Source organism: Spinacia oleracea, chromosome 5 (genome assembly GCF_020520425.1).
Source record: "Spinacia oleracea cultivar Varoflay chromosome 5, BTI_SOV_V1, whole genome shotgun sequence".
Classification (NCBI taxonomy): Eukaryota; Viridiplantae; Streptophyta; class Magnoliopsida; order Caryophyllales; family Amaranthaceae; genus Spinacia; species Spinacia oleracea.
This window is the reverse complement of record NC_079491.1, coordinates 111,245,023-111,270,287: the sequence shown is the minus strand read 5'-3', so window position 1 is coordinate 111,270,287 and position 25,265 is coordinate 111,245,023. Positions and strand designations below refer to the sequence as shown.

Here is a 25,265-nt window from a genome sequence, read left to right as displayed (position 1 = left end):
GTTACCATTCCCATATGGGTGCATGTCAAGGATGTATATGAGAATTTTAGGCGGATACTTGTGTGGAGGCCCCACCCCACCTCAAAGACATCTATAGGATGAATGAAGTAAATGGTGTAAGTAGGTGTTAATTGGCCAGGTAATGAGATAAATGAGGCAAATATTAAGTGGGTATAACTACCGAAGTGAAGGGTGGATGTGGTACCTTATTGCTTGACAGAGGTGATGAATGGAGATGAAAATAATTCTATCCATGTACCCTTATTCGCTTTAACTAATTTATAAATAAGACAACGAAATGTGTAATAACAAACTTATCAGTCATTATTTTAATTAGGATAAAATATATAAGCTCTATTTTAATGATAATTGTCTCCTAAATTTCATACAAATTTATATTAAGATTATAAACCGTGCATCGCACGGGTAGTATATTAGTTCAACTCCTAAACCAAACCCAGAACCCTAAACACAGAGAATCGGTAAAACTTGTGAGACCAATCTCCTACAATTTCTTATTAGGTAAAATATAATGTAGAAAATCAATCTTCAATACTTCTTATTCTATGTCTTCATTTTCTTATTCTCTCATCAAACTCAAAATCTGGCAAATTTTCTTTGTGATTTTTGCAGGATGAAAACTGATCGGAAACCACCGCTTGCTAGATCTCCGATGACTCTTCGAGGCCGTCGCCCCCTTCAACCACCTAACTCCAATTTCAACGCCAGCACCCCTCTTCGAACACCAGATTTTTTTTCCCCAAAGAGCTTGTCATTTTGGGTTTTGATGTGGGTTTTTTCGTTGTTGATATAATTGCTGAAATTCCTTTCTTTTGCACAAACAAAATTGGTATGTTGTGGGTTTAAGGAAACAGAATAAATCAGTTAATTCAATAGTAAGCCCTTACTGGGTCTGTTGATTTTGGTTGTTTTATTTCCTTGATTTTAATTTGGTTTTCTGGGTGATCGAAGAATGAATAAACGCTTAATAAATGGGTTTAATTCTGTTTTTCACTGTTATTCCAGCAATGATGACCAAACCGCAGATGAGAGAACAAGAGAACAAGCCAGAATTCAACACAGTTTCTTGTGAATTGAGGGCATTAGCAAAAATGGTGGAAGACGAGCTCGGTGCAATCAACGCGAAAAGCAACAATGATTCAGCAATTGGAGGGGGTAATACTAAGATGTTTGAGAGAGGTAGGTTGTAGAATGCTTATTCAGAGAGGAGGAATGAAAGGCTAAGGAAGAAACAGAGTGAATCAGGGGATGATGAGCCCAAAACTGCTTATAATCATATGGGTGTTAAACTTGATTCTACTTTGAAGAAAGATTCCACCAAGAAGAAGGCTGAGACTTTGAAGAAGTCGATGATGGCTGCGGCCAATACTTATTCATCAGTGGATCGAAGCCAGCACCCAAGGTACGCATTGAGGAGCACCACCAAGAAGCCACCGCTTCCGGTGGCACCGATGAATATCGATGAGAAGGGGACGGCGAGGAAGACTCCTAGTACAAGAGCTAGGAGGAAGTGAAGGAAAAGGAATTTTAGAACTTTAGAGGAATTGATCTGTTAATTTCTAATGGGATTCATGGAAAATTATGATACTAGATGTTTTGGTTGTATTAGTCCATCTATTGTGGACATCACAAATCTTCAGTGCTGAATTGGAGAACCAATGATATACAGTAGGTTAGTATTTATGTTGTGAGACACTTGCAAAAGTTGCAAGAATGTGTTCAATCACATTACCCAAAGAAAAACAAAAATGTTATGATTCTTTCTTAATAAATTTTTCATCTATGCATTCATTCTTAATTTCTTATCGATCTGGCTATTTGTATCGAATCCTATTAGTATTGTTGTATGGGGCATGTTCAACCGTCCAAGTAATTCGGGTTGTGTGTTAGTCAATTGTATACTTCCTCCGTCTTTTAATACTCGCAACGTTTGGACTTTTTTCACTATTCATATAATTTACTTTGACTATTCTTAGTGATTTTTATATAAGATAAAACATAGTCATGTGGGATTTTTTTAGATTCGTCTCAATGTGTATTTTTAAAATATCAACTTTTTATAATTTTTGCATAAAGAGAATTTAAGATATAAATGATCAAAATTGTGCATTGGCATGCGTGAAACTAACAAACGTTGTGAGTATTAAAAGACGGAGGAATTATTAATTACTTATTTATATTGTTACTCTCAAATCAAGTCAAACCAATTTTTATCAGAATATGAATTATGTTAATGCTTATATGTATTAAATAAGGGCTGCATTACGCATTATCTATGGTTTAATTCTAAATATAATATTTAATGTAGTGATACCTCGATTGCTACATTAAATAGTTAAAATTTTAGATTTTTTGGAAGCTCCGCCGCCAATTGATGGTGACACGTAAATAGTTATCACTCAAATCCTGTTTGGGACAATTCCAACCACAATATCTACAACTGTGGTTATTGCAAGAAAGGGAAGTACATGTACAACAAGTTCAACGGAAAATGAAGGCACTTCGAAGGAGCAGTAGTTTGCTATAGTGGTTACACCCTTCTAGGGTGGATGGCTATGATAATGATAATGTCAAAAGCTAGAGGGTATTTTGCTAATATTTTGGACATTTTGGTTTTAATTTGGGTAGTTAACGACCTTAGGTAATATAGTAACTTATCACCTTTTAAATGCATCAATTTTCAAACACTGTGCTTATTATTGTGGGATCTTTTGTGGTGATGACGTGTCACGCGTTCCTCAGAGGTATCAAGTATGCGTTGGCACGATCTTCCTGCAACCTGCAAAACAAGAATATTCCCGAAGGAATATTCCCTCCGATACCTAAGTAAGTATTGGCTAGAGAGAGAAGTAATTTGTAGAGAGAAGGCAGAGCAAAGATAGTTTTAGGTTGGTGGGAATGAATTGAATGCCCCTTTTACCATGGGAATCGGACTATATATATGGCTAGGGTTTTTGGGAAGTGTCCAAAAACCCTAGCTATATGACTGGCTGACCTTTAGAGATGAAGACATGTGTCCTTATCTGGTGCATTTTGAAATAAAGGGCTTTAAGGTGCCTTTTTAGGACTGGGCTAGCCTGTCAAACAAGTTGGGCCTTTGTGTCTAAACAACAAGTAGAGATACATTCGAGCATCTTGCATATCTGTTTGGGGCAAGTTTGGAGATGCCACGTGTCATTATGTGAGAGGTCCACGGTGGATTCCAACGAAGTCACGCTGTTTTAGCATTTATGGAGGACATGTGTCAAGCTATCATTGGGACATGATGTCCAGTTATTTTTTGCCGCATCATTTGTGTAATACCTCGTATTTTTCTATAATTATAAATATATTTTATTATATTTATAAAGCATTTCGTCGTATTTATAAAGTATTTTTATAAATTAATTCCATTTGATGAGAATTAAATGCTATTTATTTTTAATTAATTTAAATATTAATTATTTTGAAAACCGTATTTTTATTAAATAAATTCAATAAATTTATTTAATCGAGATTTGTTGGGACGTATTTCGAAAACGAATTTGATTTACTTAAAGCCCGGTCGTTTTGTCTTGACCAAACCCAACAAAGCTTGCAAGGAGTAAACTTAAATGAGCCCGGTAATAAGCCCAACTCAAAATTACCCTAACCTAGCCCACATGGGAGAGAAAATCTATAAATAGACCTCATATCAAACCCTCACAACCAAAAATTCAGAAATCTCTCTCTCTCCTCTTTTTCCTCTCATTGCGGCACACTCCACACCTCACACTCCCTCTCTTCTTCGTGCGCCCTTGGTTGCGGCGCAAGGCAGCCCGCCTCTCGCCCGTCTCTTGCCCGTCCCGCAGCCGCAGCGTACGTAGCACTACGTGCCTGCGTGCTATGTGGTCGTGCTCGCCCGCGCTGCCCACTCGTGCATCACCCCTCGTCGCGTCGCAGCACAGCAGTAGCGTTGTGTGCGCGTGTGTGCCTCGCATGTGCCCAGCGCCCAGCTCGCCTGCCCCTGCCCCTTTGCGCGCGCGCCCTTGCTGCGGTGCGTTGCGCTGCCGCTGCTGTTGCTTGTGCTTGTCGTGTGCGATGGTCGGCACACACACACACGATCATTAATCGTTGTGTGTGTGTGTGTTGATCAATTGTCTCAATCAAAATTTATTTTCAAAAATATTAATTTTCAGTTTTAAATTGATTTAATTGTCGTGATTAGTTTAAATATTTGGGTTGTTTAAATTAATTAGAACGGTTATGAACACCGTATTGGGTTAGTGTTGTTTTTAATTAAAGAGAGTGGTTTTGATGATTGAAATTATAATTTTCAGATTTAATAAGTTTATAAAGTGTTGATTTTTTAAGTCAAAACATGTTTTTGGAATAAACTATTGTTAGGGTTTTGATTTCAATTAATTAAAGCGATTGATTCACATAATTTAATGACAATTTAAATTATAGGAATCAACTTAAATTTTCAGATTGTTTATAAGCTTTAAAAAGTTGGTTTTTAATGATTTTAAAGCTAAAAAGTCAATGTTTTTATGTTAGGACTTGAGTTGACTATTTGAGACTATTAAATTAATGATTAATGATTGATTTCTAATTAAAACAAAGGTTTTAGAATCTTAAATAGTTGCTGGAAATTTAATAAACATGGATAATAATTTAGTTCTCTTATTTTGCTTATAGGAGTTGATTTATAGTGAGTCGTGATTCGCACAGTGGCCCCCGTACTTAGGTATTCCAGGTACGTACAAGACTAGGGTGACCACCCATCCCTTTAGGACTTTGTGAAGTGTATTGAATGCGAATCATGTGAACTTATATGTTGTTATGAATTCATGTTTGATGATTGAGAAAGAATATGTTATTGAATTCATGTTTGATAGTGAGAACGAGCATGTTATTATTATTATTGAATCTATGTGAACGAGCATGTTATGAATTGAATTATGCTTTATAGATTCTGTTGAACTATCATGTTATGGACTTTTATAATCGTTGAATTATGTCAATCATGTTGTTCAAGTTGGTTTGCATGTATGAGTAGTGCGTATGCAAGTCGTTATTATTGTTATGCTATAGTATAGGATGTCTAGCATAATTATTGAGCCAATCGAGTATTGCCAATGAGCAATATCTATTCTACCAAGGGGTAGAATATGTTAGAGAGTCTATGTGAATTGAATTAAGGACAATTCGTGCTAAGGGCACACCCCGCTTGTTAATAGGCAATGTCGGGTTATCTCAAACAGTGTTTTTGAGAAGGAACAATGGGAGTAATATCACTTGAGTCTATGTTTGATCACAAGTCTTAAAGAAGTAAAATAATGAAGTGTTGTTGTTGAATTGTTATTTGTTCAATTGTTTGTATGTTGTGTCTTAAGTAAAGTCTTGAGTCTCCTTGAACATAATATACTGATTAACGTAAGGTGTATCCCGAAAGATCTTCAAAACTCTTGGAACGTACATACCTTGAGTATGAACAATGGGGGGAGTCTTGCCGGAAAACTTATACTCCTAGAATGATTCAAGACGTTGTTTCATTCTCTTTTATGCCGTTGTGCATTGAAATTCCTGTCGGTATGGCCCGACTGTCGATAGTAGCCCGACTTATTTTGGTGTATGGTTGGCTCCCATCACCCTTTTCTTTCCTTTTGAGGATACTTTACTTTACCCGTTCGAAGCTACTTCTTTATTAAACTGTGAGTCAAGAGTCGTGTCAAGTGTCGAGTCTTGTCTCCATGTTTGTTGTTTATTACATGCCTTTTGCATGTGGATTATTTAATTTGTCGAGTGAAGCATGTTAGAATAGAATGTTATTCTAGCTTGTTCGTACTCAGCTTTTGCTGACTTCGTGCTTCATGTCTTCTGGTCATGGCCTTTCCTTAATGACCCTATGATGATCCATCAATTGCATTTGCATTGTTGGGGAGTAGATTTTTAATAAAGCAGGTTTGTAGAGATAACTTGCGGGAGAAGATATCATGGGATTCGAGTTGAGAGTTTATTTCTTCCGTATTTTATAAACTCTATTTTATTTATAGTCATGACTAATATTTCTTATAGTTAATGGGTTTTCTTAAAATGATTTAATACTTTGGATTTGGGCCTCAACGGTTCCAACTTGTTTTAATGACCATTAACTACTTATTTAATATGTTTTAAAAGTTAGTTAATTCCGCTGCGTAATTCTGGTAAATAGCATTAGCCGTTATCACGGTGGCGGTAATATCTTGGTAATTCCTGTGTTTTAAGTTGGAAAATGTTTTATAGAAAGCACAGAATTATTAGGGTGTTACAAAGTGGTATACTAGAGCTTAGTTTCAGTCATTCTTTGTAGTAAGTAATACTACAAAGTGGTATTTGCAGAGCTCTAGTTTGAGAGCTGCTTTGCATTAATTAATAGTACAAAGTGGTAAATCCTTAAACTACGATTGCGGAACTTTAGGATTTTTCGAAAACTATTTTCCTAAAGTCAAAATGTTGTTTTTGAGTACTCAATATTTTGAAAAGCCAAATACCAATTATTTCAAGTATTTGAAAGTTATTTTAATTATTCGAGTTTTATTAAATTCGAATTATATTTTTTTTTTTTTTCCGAAAAATTTTCGGATTTTTCAAAAAAAAATTAATTTTTTTTTTGGATTTTTCCGAATTTTCGAAAAAAATAAAATAAAATAAAATAAAATATTTTTCCGAAATAATTATTTATTTATTTATTTATTTATTTATTTATTTATTCATTCCTTTTTAATTATTTTCGAACATAATCGAATTAATTATTTAAATTATTCTATTACTTATTTTAAATTTTCGATTTTAATTTTAATAAATCCGTATATATTTGAAGTTATTTATTTAAATTAATTTTGAATTTTTTTATTTACTGTAAGTGAGGAAAGGGTAGATTAAGAGCACTCCCAGCAGTGGGGAGAAAAATTGCTCACGAGCAAAGATCGGTGAGGAAAAAAAAGAACACGCATGCCATCAATAGGGAGACGAATAATATCTCACGAGCAAAAATAAATCTGCTTGCGCGGCGTTCCAATTTGGTATTCTGCTCGCCAAATATATTGGGCCCCACTACTGAATTGTTTGAGGTTGAAAGTTGGTGATTCACGTGAAAAATTGCCCAAAGTTACCACTTTTTTTGGAATTTCCACTACATTCCAAAAAAAAAGGGAAGTGTACTCAAGACATGTGATAACAAATGGCAGCAGTGGGCCCAAGTGTTCAACCAATCAAATAATTCAAGCAAAATCTAACGACTATTTCGATTAACGGCTAATTTTGCGTAAAAAAAATTAATAAAAAAAATAAAAATTATACCAACGGTCATAAAATTTCAAGATCTATAAATAGAGACCAAATTTGATATATTTTGACACACTTTCAAAAATCATTTTTCTCTCTCTAAAATCATCAAAATCATTTTTCATACTAAGTATTACTATAATTTGTGTTATTTTTTGGAATTTACTGAACATTCCAGTAGCATATAATTTCGAAAATTTTATTTCCTGTTGTTATTTATTAATTTTATCATCATTATTATTATTATTATTGTTTAGTTTATTATTATTATTATTATTATTGTTTAGTTTATTATTATTGTCATTATTATTATTATTGTCATTATTATTATTATTATTATTATTATTGTCATTATTATTATTATTATTATTATCATTATTATTATTGTTACTGTCATTATTATTATTAGTGTGCTTGCGTATTTTTTAAAAATAAAATGGACCCTAATTACTATTCTCAAAATTTCGAAAACAATTTTGATGATTTTGATCTCAACTCTGACAACAATCAGCATCCCGGCTATGATTCTTATTCGCAGGATAATTCTTCCTCTCAAAATTTCCAACAATCTTTTTATGCTAACACTATTGTTGACCGTGAAGCTATAGAGGAACGTGTTATGGAGACACAGGAACCAATCATGACACATCCATTGCCCGTCAACCCAAATCAACCAATTAAGGTTGCATCTCAGTCTCGAAGTTGGTCGATTCAGGAGGATGAAGCTCTGGTTGATTCCTACATTAAAGTTTGCTCCGATCAGATTATAGGCACCAACATAAGAAAAGCTGATATTTGGAGGCAAGCTGCTGCGCGCTATAGCCAAATTCAAGTAGGTAGACCGTACGAACTTCCTGTAAGAAATGAAAAATGTTTAGAGAGTCGTTGGGGAAGGATGTCTCCAGACATCATGTTGTGGGCTGCTAGTTTTGAAAAGGCTGGTAGGTTATTTGCAAGTGGGAATAATGATGCGGACCAAGTTGCTACCGCTCACCAGTTATTCCGCACAGAAAACAAAAAGAACTTCACATTGATGCATGCTTGGAAGATGCTTACTAAAGAAAACCCAAAGTGGAGGGTGATGATGAGGTGGGGTATGTCAAAGACAGGGAGAGAAACATACGATGCCAGTCTACCAATTTCTACCGAAGAGAGTGATGGAAGTGGCAAGAGAACTAGAGCTGATGATGATGGTGACACCGTCTTGCCAAGTGGTGGGAGCTTCGTATCTGGAGGTATATCTTGACCAGATGGTGTAAAGAAAGCTAAGGCCAGAAGAAAAGGAAAAGGGGCAGAATCATCAGAGGCAGTTTCGTCTTTTGGAAGTCGTTTGCAAGCTAACACTGAAGTGAGGAATAATGAGCACGAACTTAATTTAAAGAGATTCGAGCGAGAAGAAGAAAAGACTATAATGCGGAGGCGACAACTTGACATAGAGGAACAGAGAATTCAGTTGGATAAGCAAAAAATGAAACATGATTTCTTGCAAACATTGGTGTCTAAGGCTTGTCTAACTCCTGATGAAGAAAAAGTTAAGGCAAGATTGATGTTGGAGTTTTATGGTGGTGATAACTAGCAAGGTGTTTAATGTTTAGTTTATTTCATGTGTTTAAATTTTATGTCACAATTTAGTTTTAATAAGTTTTCAATAAGCTTGTATTAATTCGTGTTGTGCCTTTAAACTTGTATTAGTTCGTGTTATGTCTTTAACTTTGTATTGTTTTGTGTTATGTAATATATTACATTATTTTTTATTGCCAAGTAGTATTTTACACATTGTTGTTATTATATTATAAGAAAGTACAATATAATCTTATCAAGAAATCCATAAAATCTTATCAACCAATAGAAAATCTAAGAAAATCTAAGAACATCCAGTAACATCTTGTCAAGAAAATCTTATCAACAAAATCTAAGAACATCCAATAACATCTTATTGAAAATCTAAGAAAATCCAAAAAAATCTTATCGAAAATCTAAGAAAATCCAAAAATCTTATCGAAAATCTAAGAAAATCCAAAAATCTTATCGAAAATCTAAGAAAATCCAAAAATCCATATATTCTTATCCACATTACTCTTTAAATACACACACATTATCAAACTCATTTCTCACACTCACTTGTCATTATCACACTCTACTATCACACTCTACTATATCTCAAAAAAATGTTATTTGAATACAGTTCAAGCTTAGAATCTGCTGATGAGAATCCATACGGAGAAGTTGATCGAATGGTTGACGAATTTGTCACTCATCACTTACCAAACACATTCTTTCCACGAGGTCCTAGACTTCGAAATGGGAATGATACCATTTCGATTCCAGCAGATAGAAACCGTGAAGAAGGGCATAACCGCTTGTTTAATGATTACTTTGCGGAAAATCCAGTATATTCAGACAAACAGTTTCGTCGAAGGTTTCGAATGAGAAGACCTTTGTTTTGCCGTATCATGAACAAAGTGGTTGAAAATGATGTTTTCTTGCAACAGAGAAGAAATGCTGCCGGAAAATTAGGGTTATCAGGATTGCAAAAATGCATTGCAGCTATCAGAATGTTAGCATATGGTTTGGCTCCGGATGCAATTGATGAAAATCTGCGAATGGGTGAAGCAACTTCAAAAAAATCATTATTACATTTCACTCAAGGGGTAATCAAGCATTTTGAAGAGGATTACCTAAGAAGTCCTACAGATGAAGACTTAAGGAGAATCCTTTATCAAAATGAAATGCGCGGATTTCCAGGCATGATTGGTAGTATTGATTGTATGCACTGGGAATGGAAGAACTGTCCTACCGCATGGAGAGGTCAATACCAAGGATGCAGCGGGAAAGCGTCCCTAATTCTTGAAGCTGTTGCAGATCAAGATCTATGGATTTGGCATTCATTTTTTTGGTATTCCTGGTTCATCTAATGACCTTAATGTTCTGCACCGTTCTCCTATTTTTGATGATGTTTTGACAGGTAAGGCACCTCCTATCACTTTTCAGGTGAATGGACATGAATAAAACATGGGGTACTACCTCACAGATGGTATTTATCCAAATTGGGCTACGTTCATTCAAGGATTTTCTCGTGCCCAACTTGAAACGGAAAGGTTGTTTGCTAACAGACAAGCGCATGTTCGTAAGGATGTTGAACGTGCATTCGGAGTTTTGCAAGCAAGATTCGCCATTGTACGACAACCATCTCTGGCTTACGATGAAGATATATTAGGCGATATAATGAAGGCTTGTATCATCTTACACAACATGATAGTTGAGGATGAACGAGATATGTATGTCCGAGCTGATGTGTTACGAAGGTACTATGAAGAAGACCTTTCGAGCTTAACCGCAACAGTGAATAATGGTGAACCCTTTGAGTTCCAGACTGGACAACCTTACTCCATTAACGCATTATTGGGGAGAATAACAGCTTTGCGTAGCAGTCAAATTCATCACTCTTTGAAAGAGGATTTAATTGAGCATAACTGGCAAAAGTATGGAGGCAATAATCATTAAACTCATGCCTCGAAGAAGAGTTGTTATTTTAGTGGTTGCGTTTGATTTATCGTAATTTTTTTTAATCATATTTTGGCTTTATGATGTTTTAGTTTATGACATAGTGTGTTTAGTCCATCTATTATGTATTTATTCAATTATGTCCCTTTATTTTATTTAAATTTATGAAATATTTTCAATAAAATTTATAGTATTAAAAATAAATATAAAAATAACGTAAATAAAATGATTAACGTAAATTAAATAATTTATCTTAACTAATTGTTAAAATTCATTTAAGTTATTAATATAATTGAATAAATACAAAAAGGATGGAGTATGTGGGAAATAGAAAGTGTGGTGGGGTTTAGTGAATAGTAAAAGTAAAAGTGGTGAGGAGTTTTTCATTTTGCTCATTGGTGGGATGAGTTTGTTGTAACAAAATTTGTATGTGAGGAAAGTGATGTGGAGGAGTAAGAAAGTGGTAGAGAAATAGTGGTGAGGAGTTTTTTTCTCCATTGATGGGAGTAGTCTAAGAAGGGCATAATTAGACTAAGTATGTGTTTAAGTTAAGTATGCATTGCTAACCAAGTGTTTATGTGATTATGTCTTGATTATGTGATCTTTTACTTAAAGTTTGATCATGTCTTGTTTTGCGTTATGTGATTAAATGCATCACGATTCATGATTAAGCATGTATTTGTGCATTGAAATTGTATGGCTCAACGAACTTACCTTGTTTTTGGAACACTTTAGTAAGACTTTGTAGTTGTTAACTTTCAGGATTTAAGATGTTGATTCAAAGTATGCAAATCTAGGAAACCTAGAGAAGCTAGATTGTGAAACCCCTCACATTTATGTGAAGAAGATCGAGTTTGCTTGCAATTACTTTGCTACAGTGAAGAACCTACCCGAACTAAGAAGAAAGATGTTATGGCAAAGATGGTTATTCATTGCTTACCTTCCAAGAACCCATACATAGAGCTTAAGAACCGATTTCGTGATATGCATATGGAAAATGGCATTCCTAATTACTACAAGTATGGTACTCCAGATGGTAGATGGAGATATGATTTGGAGATTATGACCACGATTATAGAGCTTGCGGAGGAATGTTTTGATGATGGTAAGACAGTGGAAAACATCAACCTTACAAGATTAGATCATGATACAGAAACTCAGATGGATGAGGATAATGATGATGATGTTGTTGAGATTGAGAACCCTAATCCTATCATTCCTGAACCTACTATTGAGAACTCCAGTGACACAGAAATTGGGCCAGAGACTAACACTGATAAAGTAAACAGTGAGCTACAACAGAATAATGAGGATATGGAGTATGAGTCTGATCCAGAGGAAGACTTTGATGACTTTGAAGACCATGAGCACTCTTCACCAGTTTGTTGAGGTGGTTGGATAATAGAGTAGCGATTTAAAGATTTTCCTAATGTAATAGCCAGAGCTTAAATTTTAGCGAATTAATAAAGTAGTAAACTACTATTTATGGTTTTAGTAGTTCAGTTTTGTGTTCCTTCGAATAAAGTACGATCCAAAGGATGTATTATTTTTCCCATTGAAGTAATAAAGTTTAGAATTCTTTCTTTTACCTTTAAGTCTAAGTTATGTTCTCTTTTAGCGATTACCGCAAAAGAACTTCATGTGTTTCTTCAATGAAATTATACTTGCAAGGTGGTTCAATTTGCACCACTCGAACTTTGTGACGCGGACTAAGTGGAAAAGTGGCCCATAATAGGCGCCTATCTTGCTTCGAGTCCGAAAATTTCTTGTTTGTGTACTAATTGTATGACTAGTTAGTGCAATGTTTTAGTAAGGCAGTGTCCAAACTCAATGGTTAAAGTTAGTCTTTTGTTTTATTCAGGAGAAGGGAAATGACTACCCAAGGGATTGCCGATGTGGTTAGGCAACTAGCTGAAGTAGTGCAGAACTTAACACAGAATAGGAATAACCAGGGAGTTGATCCAGCTAGTGAGATGTTTAAGAAGGTGGCCCAAAGTAAGCCTCCTTTGTATCAAGGGTATATAGACCCAACTATACTTGAGAACTGGCTAAGGGAGTTCGATAATCTTATCGTAGCTGTCAATTGCCCAGAAAACCTTAGGGTTAATAGTGATGTTTATTACCTTAGGGGAGAAGCTGATTTGTGGTGGCAGAGGTGTGAGAATGCTTTGAGAGCTGCACCTGGATTTGGATGGGAATCATTCAAGGTAGCCTTAAGGAACAAATTTTACCCACCATACCCGAAGAAGAAGAAAGCCCAAGAGTTCATCGAGTTGAAAATGGATGGGATGTCTGTAACAGAGTACTACTCTAAGTTTATAGAGCTGTCTAGATTTCCACCGGAAGTGGTGGCAACGGAGGAGCTTAGAGCCCAAAGACTTGAGAGTGGATTGACTATGGATTTGCAACTGATGCTTGCTGGAGAGACCTTTACATCTCTGGACACCCTATATGGAAAGGCTTCCCATTTGTATGGCCTGCAGCAAAGGAAGAATGGAATTGGTGAAAAGAGGAAGGATGTTGGTAACCAAAACCAAGGTAGTGGCCAACAGAATCAGGGGAACTTTAAGAAAAACAAGGGAAAAAACCATTTCCAGTTCAGGGGAAACCAGGGCGGAAACAGGAACAATTTCCACAATAACAATGGAGATAAGAATCAGTCTGCAGGCAATGGAACGAGAGTCTATGAGTGTAGACGTTGCCATACTAATCACCCAGGTCGAGACTGTAATGAAAACCAAGTTGTCTGTAGGTTTTGTGAGAAGCTAGGCCATAGAGAATTTGAGTGTTGGGACAATAATGGGAAACCCAACCAAGTCAACCAAGGCAACCGCCAGATCAACAATCGGAATACCCAAAACTGGAATGACACAATGGTGGAAACCAAAGGGGTAACCAGAATGGTAACAATGGCAATAATGGCTAGGGTAATGGAATGCCCAGAGGGAACTATCAGCAGAATGGGAACCGAAATGCCAATGGAAATGCCAATGGAGGTGGCTATAATAAGGGAGTTGCCCAAGGAAAGCTGAATGTGATCACCAGGCAGGAAGCCGAAAACTCGTCTAACGTCATAGCTGGTACTTTTTCTATTAACTCCATTTTAGTTAAAGTACTATCTGATTCTGGTGCGACTTATTCGTTTATATCAAAGGGTATCTTAGAGAAGTTAGGATTGAAAGAACCCGAAGAGATTGAAGTACCCATAGTAATACCAACCGGTGAGATTGTGAAATGCAATAAGATCCATAGAAATGTACCTTTGACCATTTGCCAAGACCATATTCTTGTCTAGCCTAATTGAGTTTGAGTTAGGAGATTTAGATGTGATTTTGGGAATGGACTGGTTGGCAATGTTCAAAGCTAAGATTGACTGTCAGAAGCAGAAGATTCACTTGCAGTCTAGTCTAGGAAAGGTTGTATCATATCGACGTTTTGGGAAACCTAGGAGTGTAGGAATCGTCACGGCAATGGAACTCGTGAAGTTAATACACAAAGGGAACCCTGTTTTCTTATGCAACGTAAGAGACCTAGACCATGTGATGAAGGAGCAACCAGGGGATATGTTAGGTTATGATACATATGACAATTCATAAATCATGCGGAAAAACCATTTAGCCAGGAATACATATTATTTACACATAATCATATAGCATAGTTTAGATGCATACTCTTTGTTGCGTGCCTTCCCAAGCTGCGCCCGAACCGAACAAGAACAAGTCTTTAGGACTCCAAGTGTCGTCCCTCCGTAGATAGTCCACAGCACGTCCGGATCCGCCTTAAGATTGACCAACTAGAATCGCCCTTAAGGTACTAAAGATTTTCGGCACTTATAGTCAAGGAATGTGTCTGAATTTTCTCTCAAAAACTCACTTTGAATACTTGAATAATCTTTGAAAACAAGTGACCCTAGGCACTTATTTATAGAGTTATGGAAAGGGTTTTGGAATCCTATTAGGATACTAATTTATTTAATTATAACTCTACTAGGACTCTAATTAAATAATCATTATCTAATAGTTTTAGGATTTAATCACACTTCGAATCCTGATTGCTTCAGGATTCCCGCACAAGCATTGCACGAGCACCGTACACCCGCGCAAGCCTTGCGGCCCACGCTAGGCGCACAGCGCTCGGCCCACTGCTGTGCTCCGCGCGCGCGCCCAAGGCCTTGGCTGGGCCTGGCCTTGCGCTGGGCCTGGTCGAGGCTTGGCGTGCGTTGGTGTGCGTTGGCTCGCTGGGCGACGGCCTGGCTTCGTGCTGGGCCTTCGTCTAGCGGGCCTCGTCCGATGCTAATTCGTACGATACGCTTCCGATTAAATTCCCGATTCCGGAATTCATTTCCAATACGAACAATATTTAATATTTCCGATTCCGGAATCAATTTCTGTTTCGAACAAATATTTAATATTTCCGTTTCCGGAATTATTTTCCGATTCCGATAATATTTCCGATTCTGACAATATTTCCGTTTCCGGCAATATTTCCGATTCTGGCAATATTTCCATTTCCGATAATATTTTCCGATACGTACCATGTTTCCGTTTCCGGCAACATCTACGACTTGGATAATATTTATATTTCCGATACGATCCATATTTCCGTTTCCGGCAATATCATCGTTTCCGGAGTATTCATTTCTTGCCTGTGACGATCTCAGCTCCCACTGAAACCAAGATCCGTCGATTCCGAATATCCATAGATGGAGTATTTAATGCCATTAAATACTTGATCCGTTTACGTACTATTTGTGTGACCCTACGGGTTCAGTCAAGAGTAAGCTGTGGATTAATATCATTAATTCCACTTGAACTGAAGCGGCCTCTAGCTAGGCATTCAGCTCACTTGATCTCATTGAATTATTAACTTGTTAATTAATACTGAACCGCATTTATTAGACTTAACATAGAATGCATACTTGGACAAAGGGCATTATTTCCTTCAGTCTCCCACTTGTCCTTAGGGACAAGTGTGCATTTCCTAATTCCTTTGTCGCTCGATGCTTGCTCTTGAACATAAGGTAAGAGTTGTCATCCTTATTATGTCCAGAGGTGTTTCTCGGTTTCAGAGTTCAACTGATCAAATAAACAGATAATCATAGCCTATGATTCATCCGAGCACGGCCATGCATTTCACAGTTTCTAGCTCTCCGAGTGGCCTTGTACAACTTTTAAGCATCTCATCCCGATTTATGGGAGGACAATCCCAATCTTGTGATCTTGAGATTAGACTTCGTTTGATAGGTGATTACCTGAGCGTTGCCTTTATAGCCTCCTTTTACGGTGCGACGGTTGGTCAACGTCAAAGCAACCAGTTCTCAAACAAGTAATCTCAAATCACTCAGGTATTGAGGATTTAGTGTCTAATAATTTTAATGAAATTTACTTATGACAGATTTTCATCTCTTACAGTAAAGTTTCATAGGTCTTGTCCGATACTAGTCTTCCCAAAGTAAGTATCTATGCAAATGATTATGACATTGCCATGTCCACATAGTTCAAGAAACAGAACTACTAGTCATCTTGCATTCTAATCGTCTAACGTTTTCTATGCGTCCAATTTTATAGAAAACTCTGACCAGGGACCTTTTTCAACCTTTGACATTCAAGTTCACTTGATAGACATTTCTTAGTCACAGGACTGGTCCTGACAGTCTATCTTGAATATATCGTCAAAATTGAAGGGACTCATCATTTAATAAACCACAAATTAAATGGAAAAATGAATTATTTTCATTTATTGTGAATGATTAACCAATAATGTTTTACAAAGATTTAAACTCTAAAACTTTAAAACATTAAACAGAGACATCAAAGCCATTCTCCAATATGCTTGATTCCCATAGCTGCAGTGTGCGAGTTGTGCTTCGCTTGCGGCAGAGGTTTAGTCAATGGATCTGATATGTTGTCATCAGTTCCAATTTTTCTTATCTCGACTTCTTTTCTTTCAACGAACTATCGTAGAAGGTGAAATCTACGAAGTACATGCTTGACTCTCTGGTGGTGTCTAGGCTCCTTTGCCTGTGCAATAGCTCCGTTATTGTCACAATACAGGGCTATTGGTCCTTTAATGGAGGGGACTACACCAAGTTCACCTATGAACTTCCTTAGCCATATAGCTTCCTTTGCTGCTTCATGTGCAGCAATGTACTCCGCTTCAGTTGTAGAATCCGCAATGGTGCTTTGTTTAGCACTTTTCCAGCTTACTGCTCCTCCGTTGAGGCAGAAGACAAACCCAGACTGTGATCTGAAATCATCTTTGTCGGTTTGGAAACTTGCGTCCGTATAGCCTTTAACAATTAATTCATCATCTCCACCATAGACCAGGAAGTCATCTTTGTGCCTTTTCAGGTACTTCAGAATATTCTTGGCAGCAGTCCAATGCGCCTCTCTTGGGTCTGACTGGTATCTGCTCGTAGCACTGAGTGCGTACGCAACATCCGGGCGTGTACATATCATAGCATACATTATTGAACCAATCAATGATGCATATGGAATCCCATTCATTCGTCTACGCTCATCAAGTGTTTTTGGGCACTGAGTCTTGCTTAGAGTCATTCCATGAGACATGGGTAGGTAGCCTCGTTTGGAGTCTGCCATCTTGAACCTATCAAGCACCTTATTGATATAAGTGCTTTGACTAAGTCCAATCATCTTTTTAGATCTATCTCTGTAAATCTTGATGCCCAATATGTACTGTGCTTCTCCTAGATCTTTCATCGAAAAACATTTCCCAAGCCAAATCTTGACAGAGTTCAACATAGGAATGTCATTTCCGATAAGTAATATGTCGTCGACATATAATACTAGGAAAGCAATTTTGCTCCCACTGACTTTCTTGTATACACAAGATTCGTCTGCGTTCTTGATGAAACCAAAGTCACTGACTGCTTCATCAAAACGTATATTCCAGCTCCTGGATGCCTGCTTCAATCCGTAGATTGACTTCTTTAGCTTGCATACCTTTTTAGCATTCTTTGGATCCTCAAAACCTTCAGGCTGTGTCATAAACACAGTTTCTGTTAAAACGCCGTTTAAGAAAGCAGTTTTGACATCCATCTGCCATATTTCGTAATCGTAATATGCAGCGATTGCTAACATTATCCGAATAGACTTTAGCATTGCAACTGGTGAAAAGGTTTCATCGTAATCCACACCGTGGACTTGCCTGTAACCTTTTGCAACCAATCTAGCTTTGAAAACTTCAAGTTTCCCATCCTTGTCCTTTTTCAGTTTGAAAACCCATTTGCTTCCAATGGCTTGGTAGCCATCTGGCAAATCGACCAAATCCCATACTTGGTTTTCAGACATGGAGTCTAATTCAGATTGCATGGCTTCTTGCCATTGCTTGGAGCTAGGGCTCGTCATAGCTTGTTTGTAAGTCGCAGGTTCATCACTTTCAAGTAATAGAACGTCATAGCTCTCGTTCGTCAAAATACCTAAGTACCTTTCCGGTTGAGATCTATATCTTTGCGATCTACGCGGGGTAACATTTCTAGATTGACCATGATTCTCACCAGATTCTTCTAAAGATCTCTGAGTTTCATCCTGAATGTCATTTTGAGCATTCTCTAGAGTTTGTTGTTCGACTCGAATTTCTTCGAGGTCTACTTTTCTCCCACTTGTCATTTTGGAAATGTGATCTTTCTCCAAAAAGACACCATCTCGAGCAACAAACACCTTGTTCTCAGATGTATTGTAGAAGTAATACCCCTTTGTTTCCTTTGGATAGCCCACAAGGATACATTTGTCAGATTTTGGATGAAGTTTGTCTGAAATTAATCGTTTGACGTATACTTCACATCCCCAAATCTTAAGAAAAGACACATTTGGAGGCTTTCCAAACCATAATTCGTATGGAGTCTTTTCGACAGCTTTAGACGGAGCTCTATTTATAGTGAGTGCAGCTGTATTTAGTGCATGTCCCCAAAATTCTAATGGAAGTTCGGCCTGACCCATCATTGACCTGACCATGTCTAGCAAGGTTCTGTTCCTCCGTTCCGACACACCGTTCCATTGTGGTGTTCCAGGAGGAGTCAATTCTGATAGAATTCCACATTCTTTCAGATGGTCATCAAATTCATAGCTCAGATATTCACCGCCTCTATCAGACCGCAGTGCCTTAATCTTCTTGCCTAATTGATTCTCTACTTCACTATGAAATTCCTTGAATTTGTCAAAGGATTCAGACTTATGCTTCATTAGGTAGACATAACCATACCTACTGAAGTCATCAGTGAAAGTGATAAAGTAGCTGAAACCACCTCTAGCATTTGTACTCATTGGTCCACATACATCTGTATGGATTAAACCCAATAGTTCATTTGCTCTTTCTCCAACTTTAGAGAAAGGTTGCTTTGTCATTTTGCCAAGTAAACATGATTCGCATTTACCATAATCCTCTAAGTCAAATGGTTCTAGAATTCCTTCCTTTTGAAGTCTTTCTAAGCGTTTCAAGTTTATATGGCCTAATCGACAATGCCATAGATAGGTGAGATCTGAATCATTCTTTTTGGCCTTTTTGGTATTTATGTTATATACTTGTTTGTCGTGATCTAATAAATAAAGTCCATTGACTAATCTAGCAGATCCATAAAACATCTCTTTAAAATAAAACGAACAACTATTGTCTTTTATTAAAAAGGAAAATCCCTTAGCATCTAAGCAAGAAACTGAAATGATGTTTTTAGTAAGACTTGGAACATGGAAACAATCTTCTAGTTCCAAAACTAGCCCGGAGGGCAACGACAAATAGTAAGTTCCTACAGCTAATGCAGCAATCCGTGCTCCATTTCCCACTCGTAGGTCGACTTCACCCTTGCTTAACTTTCTACTTCTTCTTAGTCCCTGTGGATTGGAACATAAGTGTGAGCCACAACCTGTATCTAATACCCAAGAAGTTGAATTAGCAAGTATACAGTCTGTAACGAAAATACCTGAAGATGGAACGACTGTTCCGTTCTTCTGATCTTCCTTTAGCTTCAAGCAATCTCTCTTCCAATGCCCCTTCTTCTTGCAGTAGAAGCATTCGGATTCAGAAGTGGGTTGACTGACCTTCCTCTTTACAGATTTGGCGCCAGTTTGCTTAGTTGGGCTGGCCTTGTCGCCACCTTTCTTAGCATTCCTCTTCTTTCCAGATTTCTTGAACTTGCCCCCACGCACCATAAGCACATCCTGCTTATCACTTTTGAGCGTCTTTTCAGCGGTGTTCAGCATACCGTGAAGCTCAGTGAGCGTTTTGTCCAGACTATTCATACTGTAGTTCAGTTTGAACTGATCATACCCGCTATGAAGAGAATGGAGGATGGTGTCTATAGCCATTTCCTGAGAAAATTGCTGATCCAGCCGACTCATATTCTCAATGAGTCCAATCATTTTGAGAACATGTGGACTTACGGGCTCGCCCTTCTTAAGCTTGGTCTCAAGAATTTGTCAATGAGTCTCGAATCTTTCGACTCGAGCCAGATCTTGGAACATGTTCTTCAACTCACTGATGATTGTGAAAGCATCTGAGTTGATGAACGTTTTCTGCAGATCCGCACTCATGGTGGCGAGCATTAGACATTTCACATCCTTGTTGGCATCAATCCAACGATTGAGGGCTGCCTGAGTGACCCCGTCGCCTGCGGCTTCGGGCATCGCCTCATCTAGGACATACTCCTTTTCTTCCTGCATAAGAACTATTTGCATGTTCCTTTGCCAGTCAAGGAAGTTTTTCCCGTTCAACTTCTCCTTTTCGAGAATTGATCGAATGTTGAATGAATTGTTGTTTGCCATATTAAAAACTACAATTGAAAAGAATAAACAAATAAATAACCATTCACAGTTTCTCTTAATAAACTTAAATTCTAGCATACATGCATAATTCAATGTTTATTAAGCATTTTATTCAAGTTATGTGTTCCGGCAGGTGTGAATAAAATGATTCCAAGATCCTAAAATCATTGAAGAACTAAGCACAGTTTGTCGACTTAATCCTAAAACATCTTAGGTAAGCAAAAGCCTTTTGCTAATAGTCTAGAAACTATTCTTGGTTGATAGGTACGTCTAAGAACTTATTAGGTAAACCTATCGATTTTGCCACGACATAAAAGGACTCCTTACTTATATCGCTGAGTTTCACCAAAACTAACATGTACTCACAATTATTTGTGTACCTTGCCCCTTTAGGACCAATAAGTAACACCTCGCTGAGCGAAAACTATTACTAGATTGATGTAAAGGATATCCAAGCAAGTGTATATTTTGGCATGGCACCTTTTAACTCAATTATTAAGTTTGGAACTTAAGGCTCTTACTATGTTGGTTAGATTTTAAGTGAACTAAAATCCTTAATCATGCAACATAATCAAGCCACAATCTCATGCATAATTAAGACATATTTAAAGCAATAAATAACTTAAAGCATGCATAAGATAAATGTGATCTAGTATGGCCCGACTTCATCTTGAAGCTTTGACTTCAAAGTCCGTCTTGAAAATCTCCGTGGGAGGCACCATTTTCTTCAAATAGGATAAGCTATAATTAAAACTAATTACAACTATTTGATGGTACGCAGACCATATTTGAATTGAAAAATAACTTTGGTACTTTAGACCAATTACATTCAAATTAATGGTGCGCAGACCATATTTTCTATCCTATTTGGGCCATACTAGTCACTTCATAACCTGGAAAACAGTACATATACAATATATACCATTCACCCATTCATTATCATGAATGGCCCACATAGCTGGTTAGTAAAACACATTATGCATCACGTAAACATTTGCAGCAATTAATCAAGGGCACCAATAATCTACCAATTATTCAGTCCTTATTAATTCTAATCAAGTTGTTTTAACCTTAAGGATTTGTAGACCTAATCAAGAGTTTTATGACTAAAAGGGCTCCCACTTAAACCAATAAATTCGTATGCTTTACTAATTTTAAACATAAAAATGTATTTCTAGTCTAACCGGAAACATACAAATTTAATTAAAATTTAAAGCTCATATGAATTTATAATTGAATCCAAAAAGTTTAATTTAATTTCAGTCGCATTTAAATTAATTCATGATTTTAATTTTAGTAAAATAATTAGAATAAATAAAATTTATTATAATTACAATATTCAAAATTAAAATCCAAGAAAATAATTTAAATTATTAATTTTTAAAATTAATTAAAATTACGTAAACTGAAAATTTCAAATTAAACATTCAAAACGATCTAATCGCAACGCAAACACCCTACGCATCGCACGCCCATGGGCCACACGCACACAGCCATCGCTGGCCATGTGCGCGCAGCCCATGCGCTCGTCGCATAGCTGCTGCATCTTCCCATCGCAAGCCATCGCACAAGTGGTGCTCGCTGCGCGCGCGCCAGCGCTCGACGCACGCGAGCCATCGCTCGCTGTGCGCGCTCGCCACCGCTTGCTGCGCGCGCTCCAGCGCCTGATGCACGCGAGCCATCGCTCGCTGTGCGCGAGCAATTGCGCGCGATCAACGCTGGGCGCAGCGCTCGTGGCACGCGAGCTTGCGCTCGCTGCGCGCGAGGCTGCGCTCGCTGCGCGCGAGGCTGCGCGCGCTTGCGCGAGGCAGTGCGCGTTGTGGCGCAGCTCGCTTGCTGCCCACACGCGACTGCCATGCCTTGCCTTCGCCCATGCCCATTCATCCATAGCTCGTGGCCCACGACACAAGGCAGGGCTGCTGCCTTGTGCTCGTGCACCATGCCCCTGCTCATTGCATTCGTGCCGCACGGGCGACGAGCTCCCTTGCTCGTCGTCGCATGCCCGCACTATACAACACCCCTTAAGGGTAACACGAAGCGTCCATTGCTTTGTGCGTGCAAGTTATATGAACGAATCGCATAAAAATTTAAAATTTATATTTAAAATTAATGACAAATTAATAAATAATATTAATTTCATAATTTTAGGGCGAAAATTCGAAAATTTATTATTCAATTGATTTCCGATTATTATGGATTCAAGCCTAGGTCATAAAAATTTAAAATTTAACATAAATTTATAATTTTTATGGTGGTTTTTAATCATAGGTTTCTAATTAAATTATAATTAATTATGAAAATCAAATTAATTCTAAATTATTCTAATTTTCAACAAATTAATCATAATTACAAATTAGATTGCATAATTAACAAGGCTAGGCATTCAAACTTGTTAAACATATACAGTAGGTCAATCAAAAATTCAAGATTTATCAACAAGAATCGCAAATATTTAATTCAACATCTTAAATTTACGAAATTTTGCATTCGAAAAACTAAAACCTTCGAAAAGTCATAGTTAGGCTTCGAATTTGAGAATTCTGGGTTCGGCAGAAAAATACTAATTTTGTTAAAATTTTAGAATGCCTTTTACATGCGGAATTGACACAAAAATCACTCGATTTGGATGAGTAACGAAGAAACTGCCGAAAAACTGCGTACGTATAATTAAATAAACGCAATTTGCAATTAAATAACAATTACGAAAATTAATCACCCCTTTTAATTCTTGCAAATTTGTAATATTTAACCATGTTCATGCAATTTAGATTATGAAAAAAATAAGAGGCTCGTGATACCACTGTTAGGTTATGATACATATGACAATTCATAAATCATGCGGAAAAACCATTTAGCCAGGAATACATATTATTTACACATAATCATATAGCATAGTTTAGATGCATACTCTTTGTTGCGTGCCTTCCCTAGCTGCGCCCGAACCGAACAAGAACAAGTCTTTAGGACTCCAAGTGTCGTCCCTACGTAGATAGTCCACAGCACTTCCGGATCCGCCTTAAGATTGACCAACTAGAATCGCCCTTAAGGTACTAAAGATTTTCGGCACTTATAGTCAAGGAATGTGTCTGAATTTTCTCTCAAAAACTCACTTTGAATACTTGAATAATCTATGAAAATATGTGACCCTAGGCACTTATTTATAGAGTTATGGAAAGGATTTTGGAATCCTATTAGGATACTAATTTATTTAATTATAACCCTACTAGGACTCTAATTAAATAATCATTATCTAATAGTTTTAGGATTTAATCACACTTCGAATCCTGATTGCTTCAGGATTCCCGCACAAGCATTGCACGAGCACCGTACACCCGCGCAAGCCTTGCGGCCCACGCTAGGCGCACAGCGCTCGGCCCACTGCTGTGCTCCGCGCGCGCGCCCAAGGCCTTGGCTGGGCCTGGCCTTGCGCTGGGCCTGGTCGAGGCTTGGCGTGCGTTGGTGTGCGTTGGCTCGCTGGGCGACGGCCTGGCTTCGTGCTGGGCCTTCGTCTAGCGGGCCTCGTCCGATGCTAATTCGTACGATACGCTTCTGATTAAATTCCCGATTCCGGAATTCATTTCCAATACGAACAATATTTAATATTTCCGATTTCGGAATCAATTTCCGTTTCGAACAAATATTTAATATTTCCGTTTCCGGAATTATTTTCCGATTCCGATAATATTTTCGATTCTGACAATATTTCCGTTTCCGGCAATATTTCCGATTCCGGCAATATTTCCGATTCCGGCAATATTTCCATTTCCGATAATATTTTCCGATACGTACCATGTTTCCGTTTCCGGCAACATCTACGACTTGGATAATATTTATATTTCCGATACGATCCATATTTCCGTTTCCGGCAATATCATCGTTTCCGGAGTATTCATTTCTTGCCTGTGACGATCTCAGCTCCCACTGAAACCAAGATCCGTCGATTCCGAATATCCATAGATGGAGTATTTAATGCCATTAAATACTTGATCCGTTTACGTACTATTTGTGTGACCCTACGGGTTCAGTCAAGAGTAAGCTGTGGATTAATATCATTAATTCCACTTGAACTGAAGCGGCCTCTAGCTAGGCATTCAGCTCACTTGATCTCACTGAATTATTAACTTGTTAATTAATACTGAACCGCATTTATTAGACTTAACATAGAATGCATACTTGGACCAAGGGCATTATTTCCTTCAGGATATTGCAGTGGTGAGTGAATTCCTGGACGTGTTTTCGGAAGAGATCACGGGAATGCCGCCCAATCGACCAATTGATTTTACCATAGATTTAACACCCGGAACTGCACCTATCTCGAAAGCCCCATACCGGATGGCTCCAGCAGAAAGGAGTGAGTTAAAAGGTCAACTTGAGGAATTACTAGGGAAAGGTTATATCAGACCAAGTGCATCGCCTTGGGGAGCGCCAGTCTTGTTTGTGAAGAAGAAGGACGGTAGTATGAGACTCTATATAGACTACAGGGAGCTCAATAAGGTCACAATCAAGAATAAGTATCCTTTGCCTAGGATAGATGATCTATTCGACCAGTTGAAAGGAGCGGGAATGTTTTCAAGATTGACTTGAGGTCAGGTTATCATCAGTTGAGAATCGCGGAGCACGATATACCAAAGACTGCATTTAGGACTAGATACGGTCATTATGAGTTCACACTTATGC

The 25,265-nt window shown here is 37.6% G+C and overlaps 3 protein-coding genes and 1 long non-coding RNA gene across 4 annotated transcripts; all 4 read left to right on the top strand.

Annotated features, from left to right (window-relative positions):
* The first annotated feature begins 322 nt into the window (after positions 1–322).
* On the top strand, positions 323–1,819 carry LOC110785193 (uncharacterized). The gene is made up of 2 exons (XR_008921497.1): positions 323–522; positions 634–1,819. It is a non-coding gene; the product is annotated as an uncharacterized lncRNA (long non-coding RNA).
* A 5,925-nt stretch (positions 1,820–7,744) lies between these two features.
* On the top strand, positions 7,745–8,884 carry LOC110785173 (glutathione S-transferase T3-like). Its single transcript, XM_056829996.1, has 2 exons — positions 7,745–8,501; positions 8,559–8,884. The coding sequence occupies exons 1-2, from the start codon at positions 7,745–7,747 to the stop codon at positions 8,882–8,884; spliced, it is 1,083 nt and encodes a 360-aa protein (XP_056685974.1).
* A 592-nt stretch (positions 8,885–9,476) lies between these two features.
* LOC130461784 (uncharacterized) lies at positions 9,477–10,223 on the top strand. The gene has a single exon (XM_056829995.1). It carries the CDS (start codon positions 9,477–9,479, stop codon positions 10,221–10,223), a length of 747 nt encoding a protein of 248 aa, XP_056685973.1.
* Positions 10,224–10,320: 97 nt separating this feature from the next.
* On the top strand, positions 10,321–10,812 carry LOC110785174 (uncharacterized). Its single transcript, XM_021989619.1, has one exon. The coding sequence runs from the start codon at positions 10,321–10,323 to the stop codon at positions 10,810–10,812; it is 492 nt and encodes a 163-aa protein (XP_021845311.1).
* Positions 10,813–25,265: the final 14,453 nt, after the last annotated feature.

Excerpts from the sequence above, each read along its gene's own strand:
- LOC110785173 (XM_056829996.1), top strand. The coding sequence starts at position 7,745 with ATGGACCCTAATTACTATTCTCAAAATTTCGAAAACAATTTTGATGAT. Across the intron at positions 8,502-8,558 it reads AACTAGAGCTGATGATGATG|ATGGTGTAAAGAAAGCTAAG; the intron begins GTGACACCGTCT and ends TATCTTGACCAG.
- LOC130461784 (XM_056829995.1), top strand. The coding sequence starts at position 9,477 with ATGTTATTTGAATACAGTTCAAGCTTAGAATCTGCTGATGAGAATCCA.
- LOC110785174 (XM_021989619.1), top strand. The coding sequence starts at position 10,321 with ATGGGGTACTACCTCACAGATGGTATTTATCCAAATTGGGCTACGTTC.